This window comes from Agelaius phoeniceus, chromosome 3 (genome assembly GCF_051311805.1).
Source record: "Agelaius phoeniceus isolate bAgePho1 chromosome 3, bAgePho1.hap1, whole genome shotgun sequence".
Classification (NCBI taxonomy): domain Eukaryota; kingdom Metazoa; phylum Chordata; class Aves; order Passeriformes; family Icteridae; genus Agelaius; species Agelaius phoeniceus.
In genome coordinates this window covers 47868630-47892691 of record NC_135267.1, presented here as the reverse complement: position 1 = coordinate 47892691, position 24062 = coordinate 47868630, and the positions used below count along the sequence as shown (strand labels likewise).

The 24062-nt window shown below is 38.5% G+C and overlaps 1 protein-coding gene across 1 annotated transcript in view; it reads left to right on the top strand.

Moving 5' to 3' along the window:
* Nucleotides 1-19506, top strand: part of LAMA4 (laminin subunit alpha 4) — a 98204-nt gene extending 78698 nt beyond the window's left edge. The window contains exons 26-38 of the mRNA XM_054629187.2: nt 1725-1860; nt 2996-3133; nt 4652-4785; nt 6007-6171; nt 6904-7057; nt 7776-7966; nt 9477-9666; nt 10492-10647; nt 11478-11637; nt 12636-12766; nt 15511-15604; nt 16598-16717; nt 18150-19506. Of these exons, the coding sequence (XP_054485162.2) occupies nt 1725-1860; nt 2996-3133; nt 4652-4785; nt 6007-6171; nt 6904-7057; nt 7776-7966; nt 9477-9666; nt 10492-10647; nt 11478-11637; nt 12636-12766; nt 15511-15604; nt 16598-16717; nt 18150-18295 (1915 nt within the window). The 3' untranslated portion in view covers nt 18296-19506. The remainder of the gene's footprint in view (nt 1-1724; nt 1861-2995; nt 3134-4651; nt 4786-6006; nt 6172-6903; nt 7058-7775; nt 7967-9476; nt 9667-10491; nt 10648-11477; nt 11638-12635; nt 12767-15510; nt 15605-16597; nt 16718-18149) is intronic.
* Nucleotides 19507-24062: the final 4556 nt, after the last annotated feature.

Genomic DNA, 24062 nt, shown 5'->3' with positions numbered 1-24062 from the left:
ATTCTTCTTAAGCAGCGTAACTTTCACTCTCTTCAAATGCATCTCTCTCTGTCAATTGCCTTTTTTCTCCAAATAAATGAATCTGGAAGTACCACCATCCATTATTTTACTCTCACCTCACTCTCTGCATAAATCAGAAAGCTAAGGGTAGGTAGGAGCACTGGGACCTTAACTGAATTAAGAAATTAACTCAGAAGCCTTTCTTTAAGTGAAAGCCTTTCTTCTATAGCTTGTTTATAGAAAATGTTGTGGCATTTTACAGAAAGGCAGACTTGTCATATACAGCCAGCCTCAGGGTCAATCAGAGTAAAGATTATAGTGGTTAATTGATACCCCACAATTTGGTCCAAATCCCAGTAAGGATGACAGAAGCCCTCCTGCTGATTTCACTGCAGAGCAAATTAGGCCCCTACAGCACTCCTTCTCTCACTGTGTTTCAGACATGTACATCTGCACTACTTCCCCTGATGGTCTGGTTTTGCCAATGCAAAAAATTAGGCATTTCCAGACCTCGAATTCTTCTACCATGTTCCCAATATCTGCCTTATAATGACATAACTCACAGACAGCAAGTGCAGGTAGTAGAGGTCAACAGTACCATGTCACGTGAGGTGAAGAGTCCCACTGCTAAGCTACATCTTGCTTAAAGGACAAAGACTGCTTCCAGGCAGCCAGGTCAGAACTCTGGATTTCACACCCACTCCTTCAGTGTATTTGCTCCCTGGTTATCTCCTGGACTGGTACGCAGCAGCTCCCATGTAATTTCCTTGCCCCTATCACAGACTCACTGTGATTTTATGCAGATTACTTCTTCGTGCACCTTGAGAATTGTGAGGATAAACTCAATTATAATCATCCTGTGCTGTAATGTTGTGCTGGTATCTGGGTAAGGTGTGGAGTTGAAAAACTGAGAGTAATGAGTAGGAACAATTGGGATACACTGCTATGCTGTCTACCTCAAATCTGACATTAAAAAAAGGTCCTGGAAGCCCACCCACTGCTCTCATTTAAAATTATGTAAACCCATACATCAGCAAGTATGACCTGACCTCTGTTAGTATTTTTCATAAGAAATAGAGACCCATTTGTTGTCATCTTATTGCAAAAATGCCATACCTTCTCAGTGATTTCTCATAGGCGGCTCCTCACAGCACTGACTCCTTCTTCTTCTTCTTCACAGCACAGCCAACAAACTCCAACAACTCTCCTCACCCAGCTAACCCATTCTTTTGTAGCACTCCTCTTCATACTGGACACAGCTGTGGCCTGTTAAGGACAGGCCTGTTCCTAATCTTTGGTGATTAGTACAGCTGCAACTCCTCAGGTGTGAGACTACCTTCTGCACTATCTTTATCTTCTTACATTCTATTCCTCCACACACATTTGCTTGCAAAGGCAAGAATTGAGCTTGCTAGTAAAATCAAGACAGGAAACCTAAATCGGAACTTCTCTTCAAAGCTAAAAAAATTAAGACAAAAATCAATTTATTTTTACTGTAAGTAGTTACAAATACATTATATTTTCTACAATTGGTGCATCTTGACTTTTCAAAACATAGAATGTGGCTCATTAGCTGTTTTACACAAAGATGCAGGAGTTGGGCACTAGTGAGGCAAATGACTGAAGTTCTTCCAGAACTTTTTTAGAATATCTTGGCAACAAAATCCTGTTCAGAAAGACAAGAGCTATCTAACTGCAGTTTGTTTGGTATTGTTGTCCAACAGCATTAGTTCACATCTGGCAGGAAGTATCGGCTTTAAAGGCTGCATGAAGGGTTTCCAGTTCCAAAAGAAGGATTTCAACTTGTTGGAAGAACCAGGAACCCTGGGAATCAGCTATGGGTGCCCAGAGGATTCACTGGTAAGCATAACACCATTTGTGACATAACAGCAATTTTTACAATGGATATAGCTGGGAGCTTGAGTTTTACTCCAAACAATGGAAAGACAGTCTTCCACCAAGCACTCATTGACTAGCAGAGGTGTGGAGTTTGTGTGTGTCTGTTAAGTCTGCTGACATAATACCCAATTTTCATTCTGAACTATAGCACAAGTTATTTCACTTAAAATTCTTCTCATATGTGAAATTGCAATGTGAAAACTCAATCTGAAATAAATTATGTACTGTATTCTGAATGGAAATATTCCAATGTAATTCATTTTTTTCTTAAAGATACAAGAAGAATCACCCTTACATGCATCCTAATACAGATGTGTGAAATGGAAAAGACAGCAAAAAATTCACCCTTCAAATGAGTTCTCCCTTTAAGCCAAATCAGCTCTTCCTCTGTGACACACACACACATAAACTGTACCAGCATTAGCTCTGAGAAAATTGCCATTTAACTTCTGGTCCCTTCTATCATTCACCATTTGTCCAGTACAATGCAAGGCTGGCAAATCCAGATAGTGTTTGGGGTCTTCATCCTGTGGCCACGTCTATCAAAAGCCATGCTGCAAACCTGTGAAGAGGAAGGATTGCTTGTAGAACTCATCACACCACCTCACCCTCTGTCAATATGGAAGCTCTCTGTAATTTGTCCTGCCTTGGACCTAGCATTGCTCCTGAGACTCAGAGGGTTATAGACCACCATGTTCAATACCCTCCACCCTACCCCAGTACCCAGCACAGCACACAAAGTAGCATGTCACATGTTGGAACTGTGATTCAGTGCCATGCAACTCAGACAGGGGCATGAGCACCTCTGCTTCTACTTTTCATGCTCTTTAACGTCAGCAGACTTAGAATAGGGCCAAGATCCCAGGAAGTTGGGAATAATTTGACTTAGTCTAAAATTGCTACACTTTCTCAAGATTTTCCCATGATGGGAGAGAAAGCCTATATAAATTAGGGTAAGATATGCAGGAAAAATTGGTTTTTAGAACTGAACTGGCTGCAACTGTTAAAAAAAAAAAAAAAAGAAAAAGCCCTATTCTTTGTATTATTGGAATGTTTTTTGAGCTGTACTTCTAATTTCATTTTATTTAATACACAGATGTCCCGCAATGCATATTTCAATGGTGAGAGCTTCATTGCATCAAGCCAAAAAGTGTCCCTCTTTACTGAGTTTGAAGGAGGCTTTAATTTCCGGACCTTGCAGCCCAGTGGGCTGTTGTTTTACTATTCTGAAGGAGTAAGTATCTATTTTTTTTTACTTTTTGTTTTATTTTACCTTTTAATTTTTTCCCCAGGAGAATACTAGGGGAATAATACAATTTCTCACTTTATGGTTTCAAGATAAAGCAGTCTGCAATATAGAAGCATTCACTGGTGACCTCATTTTTACAGTTTGCATATGATCTGTAGATGAAAAGCAGTAATGCTTTGGTGTTATTTTGATGCTGAGAAGAGAACCGGATCATATGCCTAAATTAACATGCATCTACTTGTGTTCGCTGAAGTCCTCAGGGCAGAAATGCACAGAGCACCTTGCTGTGCTCAGCAGCACTGCAATCCCTATTTGGACCTGCAGGTGCTACCAAAGTAGCACAAATAGTATTAAGGACCTGACATTTGCCATCCAGACAATCACGGAGAAGCAAAGTTTGTTTGAATTAGTGGCACAGCATTTTGAGCATTGCTGAGCTGACAGAAATCAGTCACAAAACTGCCTATGTTCCCAGATGGCACTCAGACCTCCATGTGTGACTGGGAAAAGCTACACTTGAGAATGGCTCCTTGCAGCTCTGGGAAGCCAGGCTGCTCTAAATACCCCCTGAGAAGTGTGACCTGGGCAGAAATATGGACTTGCACTCACAAAATGTTGTGTGAGACAAAGCGATCCCAAGATGCTGCAGGCTCAGACTGACATCTGCAGCGAGCATGAGCTCAGATGACAGAACATTTGCAACCACCCCCAAATGTCTGTTCTGCTATGCTTGCAGAATATCATCAGCAGTGCAGCAGAGGAGGCTGCGTGGCACCCATAACCACTTCTAAACTTTCCTGTGTCGCAGCCTGGAGAATTACCTTCAATTGAAATCAGTAACCGTGTCAGTTCCCCACGCCGTTTGCATAAATGAGGCCTCGCACACACCACTTCAGGTTTTTAACTCAACAGCTCTAATCCTGAGGTGCCAAGTGCCCTACTAAACAAGCAGAAGTTCAGCTATTTAGCGCTTGGCAAATGAGGCAGAACGATTCCTACCAGTGAACAGTGGCAGGGCTTGCTCTAATGGAACTGGGAGCATTCTGCTAGTGGCACAGTGATCCCGAACGCCTGACCCAGATAGCACATCTTATCTCTGAGATAATTTTGAGTGATTGAATGGCTCTGATCAGAGGGAATTAGAAAAAGAAAAAAACGTCTTGGTCTTATGACAGCAGGAATCTCGCAGTAGCAGCTGCTCAATACGGTACCAGAAACACAAATGAAATGCAAACATCATACATTTGTGCTACATGGAAGGAGCTCATGTGACAGGTACATGAGACATAATCAGCAGCAGAATTCCCAGAATTCAGACTTTAAAACTGGCAATATAAATTCTAATGATGTCATCTCTTGTTTTGCTTCTCAGAGTATATCTTTTTGCAAATGAAGCACAAATGTGGAACACAGAAGGATAATAAATACAAGAGGAAAATTCACAGAACTGTTAATTTTTCTGTGTAATGCTTGCTTATGAAGGTGTTTTTGTCTGTATTTCAGCCAGATGTATTATCCATCTCTATGGAGAGAGGTGCCGTGGTTTTAAATGCAAGTGGAACCAAAATTCAGTCACCAGACCGAAATTACAATGATGGGAAAACACATTTCATCATTACTTCTGTCAACCCAGAAAGGTAAAGCTGTACAGCATCTTTTATTCTCTACCTTTAGAGCATAAATATTTCCTGTAAAGCACATTATCATTTAGCACTCACTTTTAAATACTTGAGCGGGGCTTTTTTTAAGTGACTGATTTTAAAATGTGATTGAAAACTGACCAACTCGGGCCTGAGCTCAAGATGATGAGAATTTTTTTTTAAATGCAAATAGTTTTTCTGAAAGCTTAGTCCTTTTTTGTTCTCAGGTAAGAAAACAGTTTAATAACATTTAAGGCTAGCATGAGATTAATTTTTTAACAGGATTGATTCTTTTAATTTGTTAAAACAATTCCCAGTTTACCCTAAAGTAATTGAGGCATCTTCACATAAAGCATTCATCTGGGATGCACACAGTGAAACATGTTAAAAATATTTTTAGCACTGGCAGCCACAAATGTGACTAAATAGAGCAGTAGGGAATAAGTCTCTCACTGTGCTCCTTGTAACTCTTGAAAGCTTTGGTTTATTGGTATGTTTTACTATTGTTCATATGTTTAATTTTTTTTAGAAGGTCACATAATCAAAGAAACTTTCTTTAAGAATCTTACCTATTAGATACAAGTATTCTTACTTTCCTAATGGAAATCAAGGTTTGTACCTATGACTTCTAACATCCAAGAATCACAGTTTGAAAAGCTGAAGGTGTAAAAAGGTGCTTTGGAATAACCTTGGGGATTGTCATGTCTCCCTGAGTTTGCAAAACAAAATCAATGTCTGATGCTTTAGTATACTTAGTTTCTTATAAAGCCAGAGAATCATTCCTGACTTCTGCAACAATTAGTGGGTTGCAAAATCAGATTAGTTAAAAAGCATTGTATAAGCTCAAACACCACTGCACTGTGATGAAAGAGAAAGAAAAAGGGATAGGGCCATAAACAATTAGCATGTGCTTGGATCTTATTTTACCCAAAAGGTGGCTCCATCCCTTCATCAGCAACCCCCTAGTCTGTCTTTCTTCACTGTACAATTTTGGACTTCACAATTAACTGCAGGGTAATATTAAATCCATAGGCCTGTGTACACAGTTTTGCCAATGCACTGCACTGCACAGCTGAAATCAAGGTCCTCTCATGCCTTTGAGCAGTAGTGCTGAGTGTGTATGCACTGAGTGGAGCGTTTCGGGTGCACTGTTCTGTCTGACCACTGGCACCAACGTTTCCAAAGCTAGCCTGCAAAATGGATGCTTTGCCTTTGCAGGTATGAGCTGACTGTTGATGACAAGAAACAGAGCAAGAAGAACCCAGCAAAGGACAGAGCAGGGAAAAGCCCAGACAGCATCAAGAAGTTTTATTTTGGTGGCTCTCCCCTCAGAACACAGCAAGCCAACTTCACTGGCTGCATAAGCAATGCCTACTTCACTAGGTGAGTAACATCCTCCCAAACACAGGCAGTCACTGCCCTGCCTGACAGCTTGAATAGTAGCTCGTGAGAAGTGATTTATTGTCACAATAAAAATTCCTCTCTCATTTTGTGAGGCTAGACAGCATGTGTGAATAAGATTTTTACCTTATTTGCCATGGAATCTGTTGGCACAGATCTGTTAGGTTAAGATATTGTTAAGGTGGGAATAACTTGATGAAATAAGCTTTCAGTGCTAATGCTGCTGGTGCAATGAATAATTTGCATAGCTGTAATTTACATTTATATTATGTAGCTCTCAGGTTTGCCTTTGAAACAAAATTGTATTAAGACATCTTGCAGAAGCTGGGGAGGTTAGGACTTTGGTCATGTAAAAATGATCCGAATGTGTTGATCTTAATTGTTTTACCATATGTTCTTATATAGATTTTAAAGTTGAATTTGATGCTGCAGATTGACATTCTCTGTTTATGCCAGCATATATACAACACACAGATGTAGTATGGGTTGTCCTCATTACCCATACATTGACTGATCAATCTGTACTTTCATCCATGGTCCAAGAATGAACCATTCAAATATAATTTAAATATAATTTAATATAACATTTAAATATAGTTTAAACCCATTCAAATATAATCTAAACTATAAATGTAAAATTCTGAGATTTTTATGCAGACAATTCTAACACTTGAGAAAAAAAGCTGTTCTTGTCATCTCCTCTTTGAAACACAGGTTGGATCAAGAGGTTGAAGTGGAGGATTTCCAGAAGTACTCTGAGAAAGTTCAGGCATCTTTGTATGGATGCCCTGTTGAATCTCCTCCAGTTGCTCTTCTCCATAAGAAAGGAAAAAATTCATCAAAAGCCAAAGGAAACCGTAATAAAAAGGTCTGCTACAAATTGCTCCATTACCACTCTAGAGTTTTCCAAAATTCTCCAAATTATGGATCTAAAATGCACAAAGACAATGTCCCATATATGAACAGGATCCTGTTCCTTTACATATTCCATCGCTGGAAATGATTGCCCTGACACAATCTATCTGGCCTATACTTGCGTCTTTCTCTTTTGCTAGAATTATAAAATAAAATACCTGACCTCTTCAAAACAGTACTTCAGAAACAAGCCTTTCTGATTTCTTCTGTATTCTAAAGGCAAAAATCTTGCTTCTGTTCTCATCTGCTGCTGTATGGCTCTCTACTGGGTACAATTAGTACATATTAATATAAATGGGGAAAAACCTTCCTCCAGCATGCGGAATTTTTAGTCTAAGCATATCCTCTCATGCCTATAATATAGCTGGTATCACCAAAAGCAGAGAGAAAAAGATTTAATTAGGAAAACTGCAAAAAATTTAATTGTAATAACGTAAGCTACACAAGTATTTTGTTCTGTCTTGTTCTGCCTTGTTCTGTCTTGTTTCTGCCTTGTTCTGTCCTAAATCAGCATTTACAGTAGATCTGTTCAAGGAAAATTTGACTCGGAAACAACCCTGGTATTTATGCAGTGAAACGATATATTACTAGTTTATATATAAATTATACTGTTATTTTATTATGTCCAATCTTAGCTAAAAATTCTGGTTAATAGTTCTTTTTCTATGAAGGTGGGAAGAGATAAAGACAAGATTGCACAGCCTTCATCTGGCCTCAAAAAGCTGTATCAAGTGAATTTGCAAAAAGAGCCTCAGTGCCACTTGCCCATGAATCCCAAGGCAACTGAACATGCCTATCAATTTGGAGGAACAGCAAACAGCCGGCAAGAATTTGATCACATACCAAAGGATTTCAGTCAAAGGTAAAGTGACTTTAGAAATACAAATGAAATATGCTTGGCAGGAGAAATATGTATTTCAATTTTTTTTTTTTTTTAAGGGACACATTTCTACTGTTACCGTGGCTTTGTTCCTTTATATCTTAGGCTAAATTTTGTGTTGAGCCTGTTGTTAGGTTATATTAAAAGGTGCTTCAGTTGAGTAAGAGAAAAACATAGATGGTGCTTCCACTTACATCCTTCTTATGGAAGCTTCATCTGTATTGAATATTAACAAAATGTGTCTCCTTGCCTGTTTGTGTGAAGCTTTTGAGGATGTTAGTTCTATACAAGCAATGCACAATAATCAGTCTCTTTACACAAGAAGTAAAGGCATTAAAGCAGAAAGGAAGCAGTAACATGCTGAGTGGACTCTGTCAGTCGTTTAATCTTCATAGTGCAGTAAGACACAAAGCTATGAAAACCTGGTCCAATTCAAGCCATAATAGAAATCTAAGTAATAATGAGTCCAGATACTGTTGAAATTTAATATTCATGTTCCCACAAAATATCTCATGCAATATTCAAAATCCAATAAGGATTTTGGTTTAATACTTTCCATTAAAGACTATAAATTCAACAACACAGCACTTCCTGGAAGCATACCAGACCACTAACTCAGAAAAAAAAGAGTGCTCTTTCCTGATTTAAATTAGAAAGCCATTATGTTCATTTTAATTCAATGCATTTAACTTAGGGCAGTTCTGATGGCACCCATATGAAGGCAAACCCAAACTCTAATACCTTCATTCCTAAAACATATATTTATTTGCCAAATTTTATTAAAGCTTCATTTTTATAATGTTCATTTTTAAAAAGTAATGAGTTGTGTCATTTTAAAACAATATTGGCAAGGGACTGAGTGTCTGTGGAATGTACACACAGAGGCCATTAGGAATGTATAGATGATTGACACAATATGAAGAATGGAAACTAGGGTTAAACCTGACATCAGAAAAAGGAGGAATCAGTTCTGGCACTGTCCTACACCAATACAGCTTTGCCATGCTTTAGACCATAAGTAATAATAGCAATCACTCAAGAAATTTTCACTGTGACAGTGTCAAACCAACAATGGTATGACTTCCTATGCTGAAGTCCTGGACTTCACAAGGAACTACAAGGAAGGAGAAGCTTCGATCGAGTCTGGAATAATATTAAACATCAGGCCTCCGTGCCATCACACTTAAAAATTCCCCCAGCCATGCTGTTTAACATAAAAGGAAATGTACTGTCAGATTTTGGTGGTCTGCATTGAACTTATTCACTCTAGAGGTTTTAATTTTTGAAAAAATGTTCTTCACCAGGCAGCTTTTTCCTCCAGCTTTGACTTCTGCTCAAAACACCAGCACAGAATGTTTATTAGAAACACTGCTTCCATAAAGCATATGAATATCTTTTGGATGAAAGGAAAATCTCAGTCTTCCTCTGCCTGATGTTTGATTTAAATCAAAAGTATCTGCTTTAACGTTAATATTGTGTTTTTATGTGCCAGAGCTCAGTTCTCTATCAGTCTGAAAACTCACTCATCTCACGGAATGATTTGTTATATTTCGGATCAAAAAGAGACAAACTTCCTGGCCCTTTTCGTAGCTCATGGCCGACTCATTTTTATGTTTAATGCCGGTCACCAGAAGATAAGGATTAAGAGCCAAGAGAAATACAATGATGGTCTGTGGCACAATGTAAGTAAAAGCAAGCAATCATGATGGCACATGCTGTCAAGGCTGCATTTTTCATGTACCAGCTCAGGGAGTTTTCATTCATGTATTCATAAACATGCCTACATGTTGAGAAACTTCCATAAATATTTTTAGATCTTCCACGCAGCATTTTATTAAGTCATTAACTAGGGACAGGAAAGTGAGTCAGTTATAAAAATTCAGCAATTCCCAACACTAACAGCTGAACAGAAATGAAGGAAGCAAGCAGAGCAGTAAGGCAATTAAGAGTTAAATGAGTTATTAAAGGAAAGACTAGAATAATTTTGTTCAGCAAATGTCTTTGAAGTGCCTAAGAAAGGAGCACAGCTGTCTTAGGCTGCCTCAGTAGTCTATGAAAATAAAAAGACAATTTTAGGAGTCAAGGTGAATTTCCCTCTGTAGGTATCTCCCTCTCCTCATTAACTACAGAGAAAGTCTACAGCTACTAAACTACTGACTTGGGCATTTAAGTGTTTCAAGCAGGTTGGATGAACCCATACCATAAAACTAATGATGACTGTGAAAATGCTAACAGTGATAGGTAGATCTCAGTAGACCTTATGACACCTTAGTTACCTCTGCCTTGTACACCAAAATGTAAGAAAGGCAGCAGTTTTACTATCTAGCCTTCATATGAATGTGAAAAATGAGGGTTGTCCAACAAAGAATTCTGGAAGTTAGCAAAACAGGCTTGTAGAGCATCGCTCATGCACTTTTCTTCTCAAATGTCTCATCTTCTTCTCATGCACAGTAGTGATTCCTTAACAGATGGAAGTAATCTTCCACATTTTTTTCTTCCCTTCCTAGGTGATATTTATTAGAGGCAAAAATATTGGTCGCTTGATAATCGATGGTCTCCGAGTACTAGAAGAATCTTTTGATGGGAATGTGAATAGTTGGCAAGTCACTGAACCACTCTATATTGGAGGTGTAGCTCCCGGAAAAGCTGTAAAAAACATCCAGGTAAAGCAGATCTCCATGTACAGACCCCATTCCTCTGTGTAAAGTTAAAACAAAAGCTGACTGTCGGGATGAGATCAGACAAAATCTGATTAAGATCTTGGCCCTCATCCTGTTAAGGAGCAGACAGCTCAGCTCATGTATAGAGCATTCCACAGGGTTGGGCTGGTGGTAGCTGGGTAAGGCTTCCACAGCCTTGCAGCAGCAGCTAGGAAACTAATGGTCCATAAGGAACAGAAAAATCCTAGTGACATCCAAAATTAGATGAGACAAGTAATGTTAGGCAAGATCAATTTCACCCTGAGGTCTGAGATACAGAATGAGTTTTGGAGACATTTTGATGTTCTCACAGTACCTCTGTTTTAAGACAATACCTAGAGGTCAGGATTCTGTTCTACAGCTCAGTACTGAAGTATACAGAAAGGAGTGTTGAACCAACAATGAACATAATATTCTCTTTCAAGGTAATCTGTAGTGTTATATGCCTAACAAGATTGATAAACTACTCTGAAAAAGTAGACTCATCTTGCCTTGAGGCTATGAGGTATATGTATAGCACTGCCTTGCCCTACTTGTGTTTTGTTTCTCACAGTTCAGTAAGGACTGAGAAAAAAACACAAGCTGGAATTACCTTGAAGTCATCAAAAAGACATGAGAGGCTATGAGAATAATTTTTCCTGCTCACCTTCTCTGGAAATTGTTTTTTAGTTCAAAACTGATGTGCCAGACAATCACAGCCTTACAGCTTATTAACAAATAAAAATAAGGACAGAAGAATATATTTCCTTCCACAAGCAGTTTATTTACTAATCAAGGTTTTTTTTACCCCTCAGATTAACTCTGTCTACAGCTTTAGCGGTTGTCTCAGCAACTTACAGCTCAATGGAAGATCGCTTACTTCAGCTTCACAGACATTTAGTGTAACACCTTGCTTTGAAGGCCCATCAGAAGCAGGAACATACTTTTCATCAGAAGGAGGATATGTCGTCCTTGGTAATATAATCCTAACCAAATGTATCCCAAAATAGGACTGTGGTATTCAGTGTGCTTCAGAATGGCATTTTTCACTAAAGAGTGTGGTAATTTCCAAGGCTGTGAGCTGTAAGGATTATCAGAAACAGATCACTATTGTGCTAAGCAGATGATGTTGACAGGTCACAATGTCACTGTGAAACTTAAATGTTGTTAAATAAACACATCTGCATGTATGTATGTATGTGTTTCAAATAATAAGAATCATTTTAATAAGGGAATAATTTTAATCAGGGAACAGACCATAATATGTTAAAAATTAGCATAGAAGTCAACAGGGCCAAAACCAAGTACACCATCAAATGGTCATCCCTTAATTTTTTTCATTAACATGTAAATAAAAACTCCTGCAGAAAGGCTTTCGGCATGTCTTGATACAGAACAGCATGACAGAACATAGCTTTTCTGTCATTTCGGCCTGCTGTGTCCCAGGAAGAGTTTTAGGAGGTTGTTTCAGTCACATAGACTCTGATTTGAACAAGAAAGGAAACTGCAAAACCCTATTCACTGGCAGCACCAAGAAGAATCAGACTAGTGTTTCTAATTTGCTCTCTGGCCTGTCACCAGTTTGAAAAAGGGAGTTTCTCCTATTGAATCATCAAAGCTCAAGTGAACTCCCACTCACTCAATAATGACTTCTGAGTGTCTAGGAAATTGCACAAAAGGAAACTGCCAAAAATACAAATCATTTACTTTCTGTTGTCCATTTTATTGCTAAGAAACATTTTTAAACAAAATACATTTTCTAAATAATGAGAAAAGTAAATAAACCTTTATTAGTTGTCCAATCAAAACAAAAGTTGAAATGGGTCATTGACAGCACATCATGCTATCTCATATTTCAATAGTTTGAAGAACAAATGAAATCCACCCTCTGATGTTCTACTTTGACTTTGAATAAATGTCCAATTTCATCACTAACTCGGTACAAAAAAAATGTTATTCTTTTTACTTCACAGATGAATCCTTCAGTTTAGGCCTGAAATTTGAAGTTGTTTTTGAAATACGTCCCCGAAGCAGCTCAGGAATCCTACTGCATGGTCACAGCGTGAATGGAGAGTACCTGAATATGCACATGAGAAATGGACAGGTATAAACAAGGTCACATCTCCTCCCCCGCCTTGACTGGTTTCTCTTCCACTTACTTGGGCTTCGCTACATGCAGATTTTGTCTTACAAATTTGCCATTAACTGATTCTTATTTCTCCCCTAAATATAATAACAGCTTAGATTAGCCAAACCAAATATTTATTTTAAAATACTAAAAATAACACCTGTGACAAGTTCAGATCACTTTACTAATACAAGCCATAAATATTTTGTTGTGAGCTGAAAAGAAGCAAAAGCACCAACTCTTTGGCACTGCTCTTTCATCCACACATTAAAAATGTATCATGGTTACAAGTAACCGTCAATAATTTTTTTTTCTTATTTCTTAAACGATAAGTCTGAGTTACACTCAGTCTCTTCTTTCTTTATCAGATATATGTGTGATAGAAAGAGTGAGGGAAAGGAAAAGTTCTGATTGTCTGTTGGCCTGGTTTCTACAGGCTCTGGATTTCAAATGAAGGAGAGAGGTTAGAAATTTACACACCAGACAGTTGTTGCTATTTTTTATTGTGTTTATTGATAAAATCTGGATGTCTTCATGCTATGCATTGCACACCTACAGCAATAAATTTCAGTCTTAAGTGAACCACACAAGCAAAGATTTAGAGCATAGGAAATCTCAGCAGTTTTTTGGTCTTTCCTGAAGAGGAGAAACTCAAGGCACAGTCAAGAGACTAAGCAGTGTGGGCATTCTTCAATCACTGCTATGCACCTGTCAATCAAAGTGGAAGGGTTTTTAAGTGGGTCTGGCTGTACCTCAGTTAGAAATGCAACATCTGAGGAAACACTCTCACCTCTTCTCCAAGAGCAGCACCTACAGCAGAGTGACTGAGTAAACAGTTTAACAAGATGATTCATCCTATCCTAAAGCAGGTGTCTAATTAGGTGACTAAATGAGCTGTTATTCAGAGAATTTCTTTTTCTGTGTTGGCTATAGAGAGAACAGGTGCTTCAGTTAGGCACCTAACTTTTGACAGCTGATTAGGTAAGATGAAGCCCATTCTTACCCCTGTATCTAGGGAATTAACAGAGAAATTCTTAAGTACATTGTGCTGATGCATATCATGCGACACCTAAAAGCTGAGACTGCATAGAACCAGTCCAGTATAGCACTTCTTATGTCAAGTTCTAACCAAAGTTCTGCATGCCCAATAATTTGTCTGGTTTTCCCAACTGTACCAACTGGTCTAACAAAGGGTGCTGCTTCCCTTACTGCTTCACACCTCCCTTCCTGTATAATGCAAATGCAATTCATAAACAAAATTCACCCTGGAAAAGCAGCTTTTCCCTGCTTGTCACTGCAGCAGTTCAGTAAATTCTTAGTAAGGATCTGTGTGTATTTAGCATTAACTATCTGCCCTCTTTGAATGCATTACAAAAGACCTGTTTTGTGAAAACCATTTTGCTGAATGAATAAGATCAGCAACTATAATTCATTTTTAAAATGTACACATCTCTATCAGTACAGCTTGTCTGAGTGATTTATTAAGGAGTCACTTTCTCCTGTAATTCTTTATTTGCTTCAGTCAATACTTTTGTCTAAGAGTGGATAAAATAGAACATGAGGATCATTTTAGTTGTGTTTGTTGGTGCCCTTCTAGAAAAAAAATAATATTTTTTGGTTACAACTGTATCAAAACCCTCTAGAATTAACTATAAGTTGCTTCCTTGTGAGAGACCATTTACAAGGGCATGTAGTGACAGGACCAGGAGGAATGGCTTCAAACTGACAGTAAATTTAGATTAGATATTAGGAGGAAATTCTTTGCTGTGAGGGTGGTGAGGCTGGAACAGGTTGCCCAGAAAACCTGTGGATGCCCCATCTCATTAAATGTTGAAGGCCAGGTTGGATGTGACTGAGCAATCCGATCTTATGAAAGATGTTCCTGTCCATGGCAGGGGGGTTGGAACAAGATGATTTTTAAGGTCCCTTCCAATCCAAACCATTCTATGATTCTGTGATTTTCAGTCAGCATAGAGTCAGCATAATCAGGAACAACTTCAACATTTGAAAAGCTTGAGTGGCTGGGCTCAGAGTTTGGAGTTCTCTGGCAATCACCACCAGGAATCTCATGTCCCACAACAGGGACACAGCACTGGTTTGCTGCTGCTGCACCATTTCCATGAAAGATATTAATCCATTAACTAAAACAGAAGTGCAAAATTCAGAATTATGTTCACCTTCTAGCTCTTCCAGAGATTTACTTGTAAGCTTGAACAAGTAACTTCAAAGTAATTCTTAATTTTGCTATCCATTCCTTTCTCTTATCTTTTCTGCTTGTTTATACTTGGGTTTTCATGACTGTTTTCCTTATTAAGTGGCTAGCAAGATGCCAAAAACATCATCTGATGCCTCTAAACACTAATTTATCACACAGGAAATTATAGAGTAGAGGTACTAGTAAATGAGTGAAATTAGCTCTTATTTTTAAATCTTTTCTTGAACTCTTCCTTGAGATAATTAGGAATGTCTCCGAACTATTGAATCTGAACAATTAAACAAACAAACAAACAAACAAAAAACCAACAAAAAAAAAAAAAAACACCAACCCACCCTAAATATTATTTAAAAGGTACTTTATTTTGAAGAATTTAATGAAGCCATGTTTTCCTTTCTCTTGGGTACTTGACATGTTTTGAGTGAGGAATACAACATTGTTACAACAGAAGGTAAAAAGAGAAAAGGAGGGGGTTTACAGTGATGATTACATTCTTTTCCCTTAGGTTACTGTGAAACTGAATAATGGAATCAGGGATTTTTCAACTTCAGTGACATTGAAACAGAGTCTCTGCGACGGCAGGTGGCATCGAATTGCAGGTCAGTAAAAGGTGATTGTTCCGTATTTAAGGTAACAAAGCCCGTCTCTTGCTCCCCAGATATCCATCTCCATGGGCTAGAGCACTGGCAATGCAGAAGTATTTTCAGGTTCTTCTTTTTCACCTGCCAAGACCCAAGTTTGTGTGAAAGACACAGTCTTAGTCATCCCTCAGACACAGAACTGTAGGGCTTCCTGGGAAGACAAGCACAGGTTCCTACAAAGATAGGGAAAACAAACAAAGATGGAAGCTCCCTGTTCAAAGAACAGAAAGCAGCCCATCTGAAATTCTGGCTACCTTTCCTAATTCATATACCAGATTATAGTCTTCCTTTCCCAATTAGAGGTTAAATAAATTGATAGAATGCAGTAGGTAAAAGTATACACTGCCCTTAAAAGTAAAATAACAAGACAGATGTGGGGAACCTTTTGCTCATGATAGAGAGATGTCTGCAGCTGGGATTTTGCCTCTGTGCCAGAGAGTCATCCTTCTTTCCTGGTTTTGAAAGTCAAAAAGCATTTCCTGGGTGCTTTGAACCACCTCATCTTCCTGTCTAGATGTGGACTTAGAATGTCTTCCACTATCACTGCAGAAGTGATCTGAGCCTACACCCTGTCCACAAGCATTCTGTTTCCCTTCTGAAGGAAATCCAAGCACTCAAGCAAGGGAGAAGTCTCACTGCATTCCGATATATCCCCAAATGGGAGTGATTGGGCAACAGTTTTTTTAAGCCACAAGCCATTGTATGCTCATAACCTGGAGCCTAAACACTGCCACCAGGGATCAAGACCCCCACTCAAAAGCACCCTTGCTCCCACTGTATCTACCATTGGTCCTGCCCTGTGCCAGAATCCACTCACAAATTGTCACTGATGGCTCACACTCAGTCTAGCAAACACTAAATCAACTACTCACACCAAAGAGATAACTCCTGTCTGTCTTATAAAAGACTCATGTCACACTTCTTGCTGATCTCTGTTCCTTCTCCTTTCAGTTATTAGAGACGCAAATGTGGTGCAGCTGGACGTAGACTCTGAAGTCAACCATGTGGTAGGGCCTCTAAATCCAAAGGCAATGGACCACAGGGAGCCAGTGTTTATTGGAGGTGTACCAGGTAGGTTTTTGGTATCTTTGTGGTACATTGTTCTGAGATTTCAGCCCTGTTTCCAGAGAAAGCATAAAGAGTAAGTTTTCATCTCAAAAAAGAACAAAATATGTGAACAACCTGGTAAAATTCAAAGGCTCAAGAGCTGATCATAAATGTTCTGCCTCAAGTTATCAAAGAAAAAGATGTGCTGCTTCATTGAAATGAAAACATTCACAGCTGCTGGAGGGCACCGTATGGATTCACTAGAGAAGTCAGCCAACAACAAACAAAATTTCTTTTTTTCTGTTTTTCCTTCCCATGTGGGCTAACTCTTTTTTAAGAAGTGATTTATTTTTTTATGGGATTGGAAACTCGCTGTCACTGTAACCTGAGTCCCAAGGTTTAGTTGCTGGTAGGCATCTTTCCTCTTCTTCAAGCAATAGCATCTTTGAACACAAGATAAAACATGGAGATTCTTTTTCTTACTAGGGGTTTCTGTTAGACAGATTTCTGCTCCTGTGTATTTGTGACTCACAGACCATCTGTGTAGCATGGGCCAAGATTACCACATTTCCTTCCCTTATTCAACAGACAGAGCTACTCTGTTGGGGTTCATATACAAACTGTAATCAACACTACGTGATCCATTTTTAAGTCAACTCTCATACATTTCTCAGTGAAAACATGCAGCATTATTTCTCTGAGCCTTGCATGTCAATCATTAACAGTTCTAACTACAAAATTCATTATAATGCTTATCTTGGATTACTGGCTTGAGTGCATGGTGTTCACATCCATCCCACGCTACCAGGAGGTAGAATGAGCCTAAAGGGAATAATAAAATCTATGCACAGATGCCTGCTCACTCTTTAAATCCAAAATGGAATTTTATTAGGACAGAACTCTTCCCAGAGAGGTAATATAAAGGGGTAATTGCAAATGCTGTTCTGCTTCATAATAGAGCCTTCTATTTCTACATTAATTATAGAATACTAAAGCAATGCCATACACTGGCTCTATAATGCTATTATCAGCCTGGCACAGGAAACTCTTACACAGAACTTCACAACAACAAATAAGATAGAATACTAAATAATGCCATGCAGATACAGCCAACTGAAGGCAAACTAACAAATCAGACACAGATTACAATACATGTGATGTTAAATTTTAAAAGCAGACACAGGGACTCATCTACTCTGTTACTTAAAAGAAAATGTAGTTGTCAAAAAATGCAAAATTGTGTCTATTGATAATATAGTATCAAGAGTTTCACATAACTGTAGATAACTAACCATACTTTAATGGCCTCTAGAACACTGGCAGTAGGCCAAACATTTTAAAAGAAGATTAAGAAGAGCTGCACTTAGTAGCAAAGTTCTGCTACCAAACTGATTATTTTGCCCATCATGAGCTCTAAACTTTTATTTATTTAATTTTTTTCATCTTCTTTTTCCAGAGTCTCTGCTAACATCAAGCCTGACTACACGCAATTCCTTCATTGGCTGCATTCGTAACTTCATGATTGATGAAAAGCCAGTGAGTTTTAGTAAAGCAGCTTTGGTTAGTGGTGCTGTAAGCATTAATACCTGTCCAGCAGCCTGATAGTGCACTGCATCAATTCTGAAAAGTTTCTTAGACCACAGAAAGAAAAATAGAACAAAAGAAACTATGTCCAGCAAGACAAGAAGAATGAAAATATCACAGCCACATCTACAGAAAGCATGAAGGGGGGTCACTTCTCATATTTACATGCAAACAAAAATCACTGAAGAATAAAAGCTGTTGCTTCTGCACTTCTCTTAACATACCACAAGAGTGAGCTTTACCATTTCTTATAGTATATGTGTGGCCAGTCTTTTACATGAAAATATGAGAATATAAAATAAATTAAAATTATATTAAATATGTTATTTTCAAAATAGATCCTCTACATAATCTCATTCCATATCTAGTCACCCTTTGTTCCACAGGAAAAGATCTGCTAATGCACATTAAAGAATAAAGCTAGATAATAGATTTACATCGCAAATACTGTATAAAGATCTTACTGTATATTTTTAATTTTCCATTCAACTCATTTATATATTCCTCAAATAAAATGGGGGGAAGAGAGTATACTAATTATGTAAGCTTACAAACAATGAAAAATTAAAATGTTTATTCCACTTCTAGACTTCATGGATATGTTCTGCCACAATATGAAGAGAGGATGTATATCTTTTAAGACAGATGTTTTATATATAGACTCATTTACCTAAACTAGGTAATTTTAGTGTAATGCTTGCCTTAGAGACAATTTTAAATTTCAAGTTTTTTCTCTGAATTTTTAAATGCACTTACATACAAACACAGCACTAAATTCACAATCTCATTGTGATCTCATTTGCACTAATGTGACACAAGTAAAAATGAAGCATAGAAAGCAGAATCACAGTCACAGTTTCAGGTGACTCCCTTATCATACAAAAACATCACTTCCCTGTGAGGCTCCTGCAGGACTTCAGTTTAGAGCAGAAATCCCCAAACAAGGAACATATCTTCCTTCAGAAGATATGCTGCTGCAGAGCAACCAAGAGTGAAACAGGAAGATGCAAACAGAAGGCAAAGGGCTGCAAATGTGAGCTGTGTTATAGCCATAGAAGGTAGATGGAAGTTAATGGTAGGGTTCAACTCACAGTAGGCTTGCACACCAAATAGATACAAATCACTTGCAAAACTTAGTCCCTTCAATCATCACCTATAAGGAATCAAAGCCATTTAGCTTTCTTTTCTTTGAAGTATAAAGTAATGCAATAAAGAATAAAGTAATGAAAGTTTTATGGTTGCTGAGCAAATTATTGTTGGAACCAACTCAAAACATGACCAGCTGCAAAGCAGGAAACTATGAAATGCAAAAATAAAGGACAACACCCTAGAGACTGAAAATTAATAAGAATTCATCTGGAAAACACACAAATGAAAACTGGAATCCAAAGATCTTGAAAGCATGGACAGATGGAAGAACCACCAGAATAAGATACATCTGTAAGCACTAATCAGCAGTTTCCCTACTACTCTCAGTAGGGTGAAAAAAGGGTTTTGACACACTGCAGCAGACTTGGCTTACTCTGGATAAAGAACTGCAACCTCTGGATACACAGGCACAGGAACTCTTCAGTAGCTAGGACCCCATCACAGACTCTCCACTTGCCTCTAGAGTCCAGTTTTGGGTGGTAAGGGAACAACACAGTGTGGCTCCAGTAGCCACTGCCTCTCCTTTCACCAGCCTCGTCAGCTCTGCTCATACTTTCAGCCCCATTCCTCTTCTGCTTGCCTTCTCCTGAACACATCCCCTTTTCCCTTCCCTGCAGCTCTCAGGTAATATGCTCCAAGGACTGATTCCCTTTCCAACTCCAAGCTTACAGATACCCCCTTCACAGGGGAGTGATATATAGACCCTTCTTTTCCTCACTCCAAAGCCCACTGCTCATGCTTGAGAAGCAAGCATGAACAGTATCCCTCTGCAGTCTCTCTGGTTCAGGCATGGATCCTTAAATCCAGTTGCCTTCAAATGCCATCGTTGTCTCAGGCACCAAAACCAGTATGCTTGCTCAGCTTTTTCTGCTCCCAACTACTACCCAAAAATGGAACAGAAAATTTAGGGCTTTTGCTTCAGGAATATTTTATTATTGGTGTTGAGGGTGAGTATCCTCAGACCAGTGAGCTGGGTTCCCAGTGGTTACAGAGGCCATGGGTGGTGTCAGAGCTGTACAGCTGGGAGGAGAGGTAAAAAAGGAAGTCTCTCTCCTCCCAGTGCCAGTGAGTTGTTAGATTGGCTCAAAAAAGCTCATGACATCACAAGCTGAGCTAAGCTTCCTCAGGCCCTGGTCTCCAGGACCCTGTTGCTGGAGAGAAAAGAACAGCAGATTCCCTGCTTAGATATGTTGGTTACAAGGATTACTGAAATTCCGTTTGAGTTGCTCGCAGCTGCTCAGCAGAGATAGCCAGGAATAGCAAACGCTTGTGGCCCCCAAGAGCATCAGAGTTTAGTGAATGCTGGGATTAAGTGGAGCATTGTATGTTAACTGGTACACACATACTCAGAATGTTTTTCTGTCTCACACCTACTTCAAACCAAAGCATATTTTCTCATATCCACATCCAAGCTCTGTGAATAAACAATATTTCTCTTAGCCATATTTGCTGCAATGTGATTTGGTTTCATTCTGTGGATTTTGTTTAAGAATTAGTTTTCTGATTTAATCAGTCCTTTGCATACTTTATATATGGAAAAGTAAAAATACACTAAAACAGTGTATGAATAAAAACCAATTAAAATTCATAAACTGCTACTATTCAATTTACTTCTCTTTACTATATCACCAGCTAATCAACACAGCACTATTTTGGAGGGTGTCTTCATCAATTTTCCCTTCTAGGCTTCAGAGGTGTGGGTTTTCCCCCTGCAGAACAGGGTTTGCAAAGAAAAACACAATAAACCCGAGGATACTTGCAGACTCAGGAGAGAGCAAAAAATAATGTAAATTTCCCTGCCCCCAACATCCACATAGACCTTTAACATTGCCATTTCATATGTGCCTAAGAAAGCCAGTCTGTGATGCATTATATTGCACATACCTTTGCACTCATTTTAAGGGCTGCTGGTGTTTAAGAGAGGGCAACTGTCTAAAGATAAATCTTCCCAGAATTCAATTTGTCTCCTGTATCTATCTTAAAAATTATACCTTCAAAGTAAAAGCCTTCATCTACAAAGATTTGGGAAAAACCTTCAAGTTCTGAGCTACATTGTCAGATTGTCCATTTCCATTTTTAACGTGAATATAACTATCTAAATTCTGCAGAAAGCCTACAAGAAATGAGCACTGACTCTAAGTAGATTATAATTTTTCTCTGGCACCTTCAAGGTTTTAATAAGTGTTGTTATAGCCATTATCTAAATCAGGGCTGCAGCTACACTGTTACTGTATCTCAAAATATTCTGAAACTGGACATTTGCATGACTGTGTAATAAAGAAATCAATTTCAAGATCAAATGTTCAGGAAACTGCTCCAAAATAGAGGATTTAAATGAGATCTCAGCCCCCTCTATCTCTTACACCTCAAGATTTGTAGAGAATACCCTTCTCCTCAAGAACCCAGTGTATGGACAACAACCTGAACAGAAAAATGAAAGATGAAGTGTTACAAGCTTGACAGTAATTTTCCAAAATACAACAATTCTAAATTAAAAAAGACTCGAACAAACAAAAAATGGACCAAAAAAAATCAAAATTACAAACCAACAAACCTTCATATGTGAACTAAGTCACAATGTAAGTCAAAGGATAACATTAGTTCAAATTCCAGTGTATTCTCCCTACAGCAGCATGTGGCTTAAATAGTCAAATGACTTATTAAAAAGATGCTGAAAGCATAGCACACATATTTCACTTGTGATGCACTTTTGGCTCTTGTTACAGTGTAGGATTTAAAGGTTATTCACAGATTCACTGTGGTCCATGGAGATTCATTTCCACTAAAAAACATAGTAAGTTATTTATACAATTATCCAATTTGTGTCCCAAAGCTGTGGAACACCATTCCTGTATAACACATCAGCAAAACGTTACTGAGAAATTAAGGGTGAGAAACACCTATTACTATAAGTCTGTTGTCAATTCACAATTCTTGGTGTTTCCAAGCTCAAAGAGAATAATCACTTTATATCTGCCTTCACAGACCACTTAAAGAACACTGGAAGCCAAAGCTCAGAGTGTCTTGTTGCAACATCACGATCAATAGAGTGAATCTGACTAAGCTGAATCTTCATGGGACATAGGCACAAAAACTACAACTAATTTAAAAAAAAGTTGAAAGTGGAGCTAATTACACAAGAAGAAAGAAAATCAGATACAGTAATATCAAGAGATTCTGTAGAATTTAAATTAAGCATTAGAATGCTTACAAGCAATGTTGTACTGCTTTTAACTTTAATTAAGGCTGAGAAGACATGTGAAGAGAAGACTTTAAGGACATGACAGTAGGCAAGAAGTATAGAAGCGGTTTGACATCTAATAACATGAACAGAGCACAGCCTACGAGTTTGGACCACTTCAAAAAAACACAGGGAACAAAATTAAGTTATAGTTACATCTAATCTGTCCAGAGAGAAAGGACTACCTACTTTCCTGTTTAATATTCATGTAGTTTTATACTGGTTATTAGTTTATAGAAAAGACAAGTTTGAAGCAGTAGTACTGTATTCATGCTAAACATGCCTTTAACGCTAAAGCCATTGGTCCTTTTCACACATTTCATACGTGACACTTGCATAAGCTTGGGCCACCCAGTACTTTTTCTTAAGAACAACATGATTTCAATTAAGTTTCACAAATTTACTCTGTGTATCAATTTCTTGTATATAATGCATGCTGTACAATATTTTATTTGCTGCAATATATACATAATCTTCCCAGGAAAGTTGTTTTGATTTTTTTAAATAGTCATTTACTAGAAATTTATTTTCCCATAGACCTACAATTAATCTCTACCAAGTCATGTCTAGGATTTAAAAAAAATATTTAACAATTTTTTTGTACACCAGAATTATAAATAATCTATTTGGAAAAAGAGTATTTTGTTGGAAGGTTTCAGCCATAAAACTTAATGGACTGGGTTGCATGGAATTGCTTTTGTCCTCCCACAGGAAGCAGAAATGCCATCTGTGTCACAAGACAGCTTTCTGCAGGCTTTGCATGTCCCACGTTCTTTACTGTTTTAGTCCTGGACTTGGCAGTGCTGGATTAACAGTTTATGGTCTTAAAGGTCTTTTCCAACCTAAAGGATTTTATTATTTTGCAGCCGAGCTGTGTTGCGGACCAGGCTTGCCATGCTGAGACAACAGCATCTCTACACTCCTTGTTTTTTCACTGCAGACAATTATATGCACAATATGAAACTGAGCTTAATGTGCAAGCCTGGTGGGAGGGTACATTACAGCATTTCCAAATGGCCGCTTTTTCATTTAATTTTTAGTTTGTATTTTCACACCGTTTCACACATTTCACGCTCTCTCCCTGAATTATGTATTTGGGCAAAATAAAGCGCTTTATTATTGCAACATTTTATCCATAAAGGATAATGAACTGTACTGTATGGAAATACTTTTGTTCTCTTGTACAGAGACTTTATGTTGGGTTTTTGTCAGGCCTCCTGCATCTGGGCCTCAGCCGAGACCCCGCAGCCCCTCTCGGGTCCCCCTCAGACCCTCCGAGTGTCTGCAAACCTCACCACACCCCCGTGCTGTTCGCCCCCCCCCTCCCCCCCGTTCCCTAATGGCACGTTCCACTCGCGGCCGGGAGCCGGCGAGCGCCCGCGGCTGAAGCGCCGG